At 43.5% G+C, this 9,922-nt stretch overlaps 1 protein-coding gene across 4 annotated transcripts in view; it reads left to right on the forward strand.

Moving 5' to 3' along the window:
- The window catches only part of runx3 (RUNX family transcription factor 3), a 48,365-nt gene extending 44,392 nt beyond the window's left edge, over positions 1-3,973 (forward strand). For all 4 annotated transcript variants that reach the window (XM_005477626.4, XM_013271918.3, XM_013271917.1 and 1 more), the window contains one exon: positions 857-3,973. In XM_005477626.4, the coding sequence (XP_005477683.1) occupies positions 857-1,338 (482 nt within the window). In that variant the 3' untranslated portion in view covers positions 1,339-3,973. The remainder of the gene's footprint in view (positions 1-856) is intronic.
- Positions 3,974-9,922: the final 5,949 nt, after the last annotated feature.

Below are 9,922 nucleotides of genomic sequence, written 5' to 3' on the forward strand. Positions count from 1 at the left end.
AATGGGTTTGTTTCCAAAGCTCGGGTGGTGTAAGATCAGCCAATAGCACTCCTTAGCTGAGCGAGGAGGGAAATATGGTGTTTGAGTTACTTGGTGACAGTAGTGGCATCAAATCTCAGAGCAGCAAACCGCCAAGCCAAACCCTTCAGTAATATTTCTGTTTCCCTTTTGCCAGCTGAATAAATGAGAAAGTGTGCAGTGAAATGGCAGACATAACAGCCTGGTTCAACTGTGCTCCGTTACCTGTGAGATTACACTTGGCAGCTACTCTGACAGGTCCTTCACTGTGATACACATTAGTTTAGATATACACAGAAACACAATTGCTCTCCCTTCTCTGTCTCTCTGACCGTCTCCGAGTGTGACCGTCTGCCTCTGCCACCTAAATATGATTTATGACGACCCGCACAACAGTGCAGCGAGCCGTCGGTGTTTATACAAAGCACCCCTCACTACAGACAATGCTTCTTTTCATTCCTCTGAAAAAGATAGAAAACTGTGTGTTGCGTCTTTTGAAGCAGGGGTAGGAGGGCTGTGGCAAGGGGGCCTTTTCATAACTTCAGTCTTGTGCACGGGGCTGTGGGATGATGTGCTGTCAGTGCTTGATGACTGTTATTAAGCAAAGAAATGTCTCAGTTCATTACTTTGAGCAAACATTTCCATGGACCGGTATATCGCAAGAAACTTGAGCTCAGAATTGGGGGTCTGGGGAGATTTGCTGCTCTGGAAATGTGGGTCTTTTTTTTCTTGAGAATAATAGAAAAGAGATCTCTGAGCCGCTGGTTTCATAATTGCAAGAGCAGTTTGAATGTTTTCTGGCTCTTTCCAACCTTTTGTTTCTCTGTTTTTATAACAGCGACTACAGAGCTCTTCCCGCAGAGGACCACCTTCCCGTCTCTGTCACCGCTGACCGATCCTCGCTTCTCAGATCCCCGCATGCACTACCCCGGGGCCTTCCCCTACTCCGCCAACACCTCCAGCACCGGCATTAGTGGCCTTAGCATGTCAGCCTCTACTAGATACCACACCTACCTGCCACCACCCTACTCAAACAACCAATCCCAAAACTTCCAGTCCAACTCTTACCTGTATTATGGCACAGGCTCTGGATCCTACCAGTTCTCCATGGTGGCTCCGGGGAATACCGGGGGCGAGCGCTCTCCTACCCGCCTACTGTCCTGCTCGGGGGCTACAGGCACTGGCGGGACCAACAGCCTGATGAACCCGGGCCTAAACACCCAGAGCGAGGGCGTGGAAGCCGACGGCAGCCACAGCAACTCCCCCACAGCCATGAGCGCTTCGGGTCGCTTGGATGAGTCTGTCTGGAGGCCTTACTGACTGACAGACAGTTAGACAAGAAAAGAAGGAGAAAACAAAGTAAAGAGGATGATGAACAAAGAAAAAAAGAAGCTGAACACTGAAAGAAAAGAAGAAAAAAAACAAAAAAAGAGAAATGCTGCATGTTTGTCTTTTATTTCTCCGGCAATCGCTTTAAAGACCTTCTGCTTTTACCAACTCCCCCAAGACTTCTATTTGCTTTGTAAATTCTTGAACTCCTGCACTGTACCGAGGTACCGTCAAAGAACCAGAAAAGCCATATGAGCTGACGCGTTACTCGGCAGAGACTGTAAACAGAAGAGAGAGTAAAACGAGAGAAGCCGCAGTAATGTGTCGGCATCATTTGTCTTGTGCAAACAGGTACTCATCAAAGACAAATGAACAAAAGGCGGCGGAAGTGTGATCAATCAGCACAGCTGACGAACTGAAAAACCGCAGCAGAAATTCCTCAAACAGACCGATCCAGCTCACTCGGCGGGTGGAGAAGAGAAGTCGGGCTGGATGTCGACTCCTGCGAGGCACGGCTGCACTGCTGTAGCAAGCCTTCCTTTTTAAAGCTTTAATTTCTGTCAGATTTCAACATTGTAAAAAATTATTGAGTCAGTTGTGAAAACATTGTCAGTTGCACCCAGGGCTGTTTCGTGCGCTCACGGTGGTTATGCAGTACCTTATTGCCTAATTTATTATCCAAATGGACACATAAGCGTTTGGAGCCACACTGCGCAGTGGACGTTTCGACACAACTGCTGCATTATTGAGAAACAAAAGCATTTTACCTGTCAGGACTCAAATGTTTTAAGATATGAATTCTCCTCTGCTGCGTCATCAGTGGATCACGTTTCAACAGGACAATGGCTGATATTTCAAGGAATGTATAAAGACTAAAGCAGAGGAGGGTTTCTTGGTTTTTTGTTTTTCTGTAGGAGTCCTGTTGTCTCTACTCTTTACTTTTCCTTTGATGTTCTTATTCAAGCCCTTTTCTAAAGAAAAAAAAAGTCCTAGTCTGGTATTTTTAAACTGGATGACACAGTTTACCTTTCATATTTATTTGAGCCAAAATTTGAGGAAATGTATGCATATACCCCAAATCCTTAAGCATTTCTCTCTGCCTTTCCTTTTTTTTATATAAATATATATACAGTATATATACCATGTTTTGTTGTTAAGTATAAATTTGGAATTTGTGTAATATATTGCTACTAAATTATAAAAAAACCAAAACTTTTAATGTAATTTTTTGCCTTCCAATGTAGCTTTGATGCACTAAAACTTTTATTCCTGAGTGAACAGTGCCCAACAGCATCTTCTAGAGCTGTAAGCTTTTAAAAAAGTTCCAAATTGCCTTCCTGCGCTTCAAAAAAAAGCCATTTGCTGAATTTTTTGCACTATGTTTGAACTTTCATTTCTCTCTTTATTTTTGGGTTTATACATTTACAAATCTCCAGAAGCGTGCCGAAATAAACATGGTTAGATATATAGACATCACCTATCCTGCCCTTTAAGTCTTTCACCAAATAATTTCGTGATCAGACACAAACACAGACACATTCCTGCACCACAGGTGTGTGTGCGCATTCCCTCTGTCCTGGAGGGGCCTTTCCCCTTTAGCTACACATGTGATCCCGTGTTTCCATAAATTAGGAGGAGAGGATGAAGGGATGGAGGAAAAAAGGTGGGGTCAAAAGGGGTATCTTCTTACAAAACCAGGCGCAGTTGAAAAAAAACAAAAAGAAAAAGCCTCTGTTGTTGTGCACCGGTCCTTTTGTTCTAAATAATCAGTGAGTGCTTTGAAGCCTTTTATGGCCTCCAGTCTAATTTACTGTCAGTGCCAGGGGGTCGTAGCTCCGCCAGCTCTGCCTGCACACATCGCCTTGGCACGAGGTGTGCTAAAGATATCTACAAGAAGTATCAGGTATCCAGTATTTACCAGGAAACTCTTTCACAAGAATGAAGATGATTAGGATTCACGACTCTGAAAGTTGGCGGCTTATATGATAAACAAGTAAGCTTTAATGTCAAAGTGAGAAGTGATCCAAAGAAGCTAGCATTTGCAGCTCAGGTAAAGAAAAAAAAAGTATGCAAGCTGTTTTGTATGCCCTCTGCCTTATTCCTAGTTTTTTTCTAAATGACAACGTCTCATTCCTTTCTCCCTTTGGCCTGTATATGCCTGAAAACCGTACTGTATTATAGGCAAACATCATGCAGCTAGAGAAACCACCTACACACTGAGATTTGTGTGGTTCCTTCAAACACAAAAAACCAAAGATCTTCACAACTGCCTGTAATACTGTTTGGATGTTTTCGATGGAGAAAATGTGTGGCAAAAAATATCATTGTTTTTGTCTTTCTTCTGCAAACAAGCCCAAATGTATGAGTAAATCGTATTTTTATTGTGTGTTAATTAAAGAGCACAATGTTACTTTTTTTTTAAACAATCCCTTTCCAGTAAAATGTTCCTTCATCTTGCTCTCCATCTCTTTAATGCTCAAAGCATGTACATCTGAAACTGATATGTTAATTTAAAAAAAAAATCCACCACGTATGTAATGATATCAATAATGCTTCTATACTGAGTGCTTGTAAAGTTTGCGATAATGTAGTTTTTATTCATTTTAATTAAAAAAAATGTGTCTCACTTTTGTCTCCAAAGCGGTTTTTTTTTTTTCTTTTTTGGGGAGGAGGACAAGATTTGTAAAACATGGCCACACTTCATGCTCACGGCTCCACCCACCCACTGGTGAAACCTTTTGTTTACTGGGGGCAGCCAATCAGAAAAACGGCTTAAAGAGAATCTAAAAACAGAGCCAAAAGGCTTCAGCTGCCACAGCAGAGTCCAGGAATGAACCATTATGCCCCCCTTCAAAGGAACTCTTGGAGTGAAATTAATAAATCACACCTAGGTTAGATTAAAGTTGAATATTTATGGCCACATTCTTTGAATTTATTTGCTTTATTATAAAAACAATAGCACAGTGTGGCAGTACTCCTAGGCTTGTGAGGTGTTGTAGTTTAACAGGGTGAGGTGTTGCGAGTTAAAATACAGGGGGGTACATTTTTAAATCATCTCCAGAATCCAACACACCATCACATCAGCTGAGAAATGAAGAAGGAAAAAGAAAACCCTCATAAACATCCATGGGACCCAATTCCATGCCAGCACATTCTGATCCAGCAATTTCTGTACTTCTAACTTCTTCGGCTCACACAGAAAATACCACGAATGCCACTGTTTTCATCTCATAATCTTACATTTGCTGGTTGTGCCCAGTAACCCTCTAATAATTCTCCTCCTCTCTCCCATTAGCGAAACTCTCGCTGGCAGTTCCCCTCGCTTCCCAGAGGTTTGAAAATGCCTCAGCTGTCAGCGCGGTGGTACCCTGAGCGTAAATAAAATGCTGCTCAGGAATCCAACACCACCCTGGCAGCCTCCATGTTAGCGCACGTCGGCAAGTCGTCACTTGTTAAAAACAATACAGAAGTTTGGAATGTCGGCGGCCTTTTTTAACCGATGGCGCGGTCGTTAATTTACACCGCGCCGATGGCATCTGTTTGCTCCATTTGAAGCCGAGCCATAAGATTAAACACTTGAGATGCCACCTTGCGGGGTGGTCTGATTTCAGATGTGGTTATCCTGACACCAAATACCCACAATTCTTCGCTCTTTAACTAATGCCACCTGTTGATGTGCCATGAAAGGCTTTCACTTTGTTTTTCACTAATTTTTCCCCCTTTTGTTTCCTGTGTTTGTACTCTTGCATTTTCTCTTTCTTTGCCTCTTTCATCCTCTTCTCGTTCAGCTCTCTCCTTTCTTTGCCTTTGTGTGGCTTCTGCTGCATGCGTGTGTCTGTGTCAGGCCTTCTATGGGGGCAGCGCTGGCAGAACAACAGAGCCTCAGGATGCACACATGCAGCCTCGATACACACTGCATTCAATTAACTCTGCACACTCAAAGCATTTCCACGCAGACGCACACAATCCCCTGCTGACAGATCTCGCACCAGCCCTCCACCCAGACGGTCTGAGCTCCACTTTACAGTGCGAGTTCACGACAGCGTTTCCTCCAGGTCTCATCACAGAGAAGCGCTCTGCCTCGCCCCTCGCTGATCCCCCACCACTCAGGAAGCACAAAGAGAAAATGATAAGCTTTCAATTAGCCCAGGCTCAGGGGAATTTTCCAACTGTCTTCACACACTCTGTGAGACCCGACTCTCTTGTCCACATGTGTGGAGCAGAGAGGCTCTCATCTGGCTCTGCCTTAGTCGTGGATGTACACGAGCAGAGCCGCTTTTTTCATCTTCTCTCTGTTCCTGCAGCGCTGCTGCTCCTCTTCCGAAAACTGTAACTCTCCCGGAAAAAGGGGAAGCGTTTGCCTGGATCAAGCTGCCTGTCTGGATGTGATTGTAGTCAAAAGGCATGATGAATTGGTGTATAGGACGAACAAAACCACATTTTAAGTGGGTAAAGTAAAAAAAAAAAAAAAAATAGAGGCATGACTTGCCCCATGGTGATAGAAAAGAATAACTAACGACTGCTTTGTTTATTCTGTCTGTTGCTTATTGGCCTCCAGGTTCTTTCATCTTTATTCAAAAGAAAGATGATAAAGCACTGAACTGGAAATAAGACACAAACAAAGAGAAACAGAAAGTTTCTCATGATAACAGTATCCGCTGTCGCTTCTGTGATACCTGCATGCGAAACCAATTACAGCCTCTTCTGGAGCCACTAACAACCTCTGCCCTGAACCCGTGAGAAGCAGTGGGCCTGAACCGGCTTGTTTTGGGTGCCTGGTACGTTAGCCAGCAGTCTATTTTCTAACCAGACTGGTGGTGGGAACAGCAACTACCGTCCAAAATCAGGGTTCCCACAGATTGACCGAGGAACACAGGGGCCAGGGGCTAAGAAACCGCGAGAGCTGTGATGCAACCATTCTCACACAGAGGACCAGCACTGGCTTGCTGATATGGAGTGGGATATGGAGGGAGAGATGAAGAGAGAGAGGGAGAGAATTCTCCTAGTTCAGAAGAATCCCAGTGAAGGTAGTTTCTCATCCATGCTGAGTCTACAGAGACTGATCTTTGGAACCGGGCGACTCCCAGTTCCCACAGTGGAGCACCTCTCTGTGGGGCTGTACTGTAGCAGTCGGTTCCCGCTCAAAGCGGGAGCAACGGTCACAGTGTCAGATGGACCCGGAGAGCTGCCAGCACGACACTCTGCTGTGCGACCTCTTAACGAGCTGCTGATCTCATAAAAACACAAACAAATTCAGCAGCGATGGGAGACGCGTCGCTCTTAAAAATCCCCCAAAGCACAGTCGCACTTTAACCGTTTCCCTGGATGCATTGCTGGGAAATGTGTGAAAAAAATGAATAAAAACGGTTTTTAGATCTCAACAAACCTTAGCAAAGGGAAACACTGCTGTTTAGCTTAAAGTCCTCCTACATGTGATCTGATCAGTGTACTGACAGCACCTGGAAAATATTTGGTTACAACCGAACATATTTTCCTAAGATATGTCAAGCTGTTACTCATCAGTTTGATAAATAGATGCTTCATTACCTGTGACTATTTATGCTTAAAAAGAGGGGGAAAATATAAAGGTTAGGAGACGTGGGCCATGAACAACACGATAACTGTTGTTGAATCATCATCATACTTGAACTTTTGAAGCCAAGATGTGAAATATGTTCCCCAATTTCAGCTGTGAGAATATAATGATTACTTCTTTAATGCAATGGTAAAAATGATAATCTGCGGGTTTTTGGAAACAAATTAATATTTTTTCTAACCTTCATTTTGAGGGAATTTGTGATTATAATATGAATCTTAAGACTTTTGTTAACAAACCTGGTTGCTGTTGAGCTCAACCTACCCTCCAAAATATCACACACGTCTTAATCGTAAGTGCCGACTGACTGCTGTCAGTAAACAAGAGCGAGCCCGTTTCAGTGCACTTCCCAACCACAATCAGCTCGGCAACAAGTACAAACTTTTAGATTTGCAAGCAAAACTCCTTTATTCATATTTTAATCTCGTGTTTATTTTACTTGCAAAAAAAAAAAACAATCACAGAGTCTATGGTGATTCTCTCAGGCCTGTTTTTTCACAGCAGACCTGTTCTGCTTGACTGCACATTACAGACACGAAAATAACTCCACAGATGCAGATGCAAAAAGCAATAATATATCCTATATCCTTCTGCCCATATTGCCAGTTGCATTTTTTTATGATTTAACAGCCCAAATGAAACTGAGATGTGATTTCGAACCACAGAATTTTCTTTTAAGGCTACATGGCTGCAGGATGTTTTCTTTTTCCTTCCGTGGTGGCAGTTCACAGAATTTCACATTGCACGTCATTTACTGAGTAACGCTCATACAAAGACGTGTGATGACACCGATAAGCGATGCTCGAAACAATCTTATGACTAAACTCACTCATCTCATCACAGGAAACCAAGATATGTAAATGAATCAAAAACAGAAGGAGGCCTTTATAGAAACCCATCAGACCACTGGATGGCCGACCTGTGGCTCAGTCCATGGTTAGAGGGTAATCTGGCTAAGACCACAGCAGCTAACTTTCATTTAGACGTCCTACTGGCTCTGATGTAGATTGTCCTTATTGCATAATGACCACAGCTTTCTGTGTCTAACCAATCTGCCCTTAATTTGATTAATTTGTCAGGGAGTAAAAGTAGAACATTTGAAATGAAAGGACGATAGTTTGTAGTGTTTTGGGATTTTTTGTTGATTGGAATAATGAAATGACATGCTTTTCAGTTTGATTTAGACACTGCATTTGCACTTTACCAGTGAACCAAAATATGTTTTTACTAAGAAAGTAGGGCAGCTTCCCAGAAACAATACTCGTTGTTCCCATACAGATTCATGAGAATTGACACAATCTTTTTTTTCTGTGCTTTTTTCTCACAGAGAAAATCTGAATAACGATCTGTACATGCAAACACTACTTCCTCTATAAAACAGGAAATTAATACGCACACACACACGCACACTATAGCTCTCTGCCAGGCTCATGGTAGGGGCTTTAGTGGGGGGAAGGAAGACGGCGAGGAGGGGAAACGGGGATCCCTGTGGACCAGGTCTGTGTTCACTTGAGCAGGGGAACTTGCTAAATTGGTGGTTCACATACACACTTTCTTTCTATCTCCCTTACTACTACTCCTTTTTTTTTAATCCATGTGCGCAAACAGTGAGTAAAATGAGGATGATTGCTTAAGTCTGTTTTGGATCACGTGGGAACGTGGATGGCTGTTAAAAGCTGCATTGTCCCTTCCTTTCTTGCTCCCACTGTCTCCTTTGGAAGCAGCAAAGTCACTAATTCCTTTGCATCTCTACGTAACAGTAAATCTACATGGTTGTTATCTGTTATCTAATAAGCAGCTGTTAAGAAATCATTGGGTAAAAAAGACAATTGACACAGACCAACAAGATTAAAGCATCTTTTTAAACATTACTAAATAATCAGTGTTGCATTTCTTGAATCGTCATTTTCTCCTTCGCAGTCACTTTTATCGCTGTTGCGATTCTGCTGCTTTGATTGTCAAACATCATCAAAGCCAGGTGTGAATAAATCAAATTACTGCTGACACCCAATAAAATGTGAGCCATTGTTACCATTAGACAGGTGACGTGATTAAAAGCCATTACTTTGGTGTTTCTATCTCCAGCCTACAGTGTGTGCGTGGAAGTAATATCCACCCCTGTGTCTGGCCGTAGCCGCCCCGCAGGGCTCTGCTAACCAGTTCCCATGGTTCAATGGTTCCACTATAGCTACTGTGGATGTCCTCAGGGGACACCTCCCACTCGCTGGTTTGTTTTCATCCTTAATGGGAGATCATGTTACACTCTTTATGGTGTGTGCATGTGAAGTAAACAGTCTGTCTGAGTGTGTGCTTTTCTTGTTTTCTATGCATGCACCTGTAGAACAAGGTGCTGACTACGAGTGTGCGCGTGCGTGTGTGTGTGTGTGCACACGTGAGCATGAGGTATGATGGCCTGCAGACACCAGACACCTTGATTTCTGCTCCTTTTGTTTTTGCCCATGAGGCAGAGGGGAAGATGAAGGAAGAAAAATATCTTTCAAGTATCTGGAGGAGTCTGTTTGGGAGCATTCAGATTTAGAAATAATTGCTGAGATATAACAGCCAAATGGGCTGTGGAACAAAGAGGGATTGTGGGGTTATGGAAAATGAAGCATTTACATTTGGGCCCTGGTAATGAGGGGGTTTTCCTGAGAGATGACAGCGAGGAGGAGGATCAGAGAGCGATGGAGGGGGGGGAGAGGTAAAACAGAGAGAATGCATCAGATCAGGAGGTGGCGATCACACAACTGATCCCAGACAAGCTTTTTGGCTGTAAAGGCGGCTTCAGACTGTGACACACACTGGCCAAAGGATTGTGCGCATATGTGCATTAGTCATGAAGCATACAGGTGTTTGTGTTTTATGAGAGACCCCGTACCACACCGCAGCAGGGGCTGCAGCAGCAGAGCACGCCAAGGAGGATTTGGGCTCTTGGCACATTCAGCCACGTTATGAGGTGCGGCCGTTTGGCAGGCCAGT

This window comes from Oreochromis niloticus, linkage group LG19, assembly GCF_001858045.2.
Source record: "Oreochromis niloticus isolate F11D_XX linkage group LG19, O_niloticus_UMD_NMBU, whole genome shotgun sequence".
NCBI lineage: Eukaryota > Metazoa > Chordata > Actinopteri > Cichliformes > Cichlidae > Oreochromis > Oreochromis niloticus.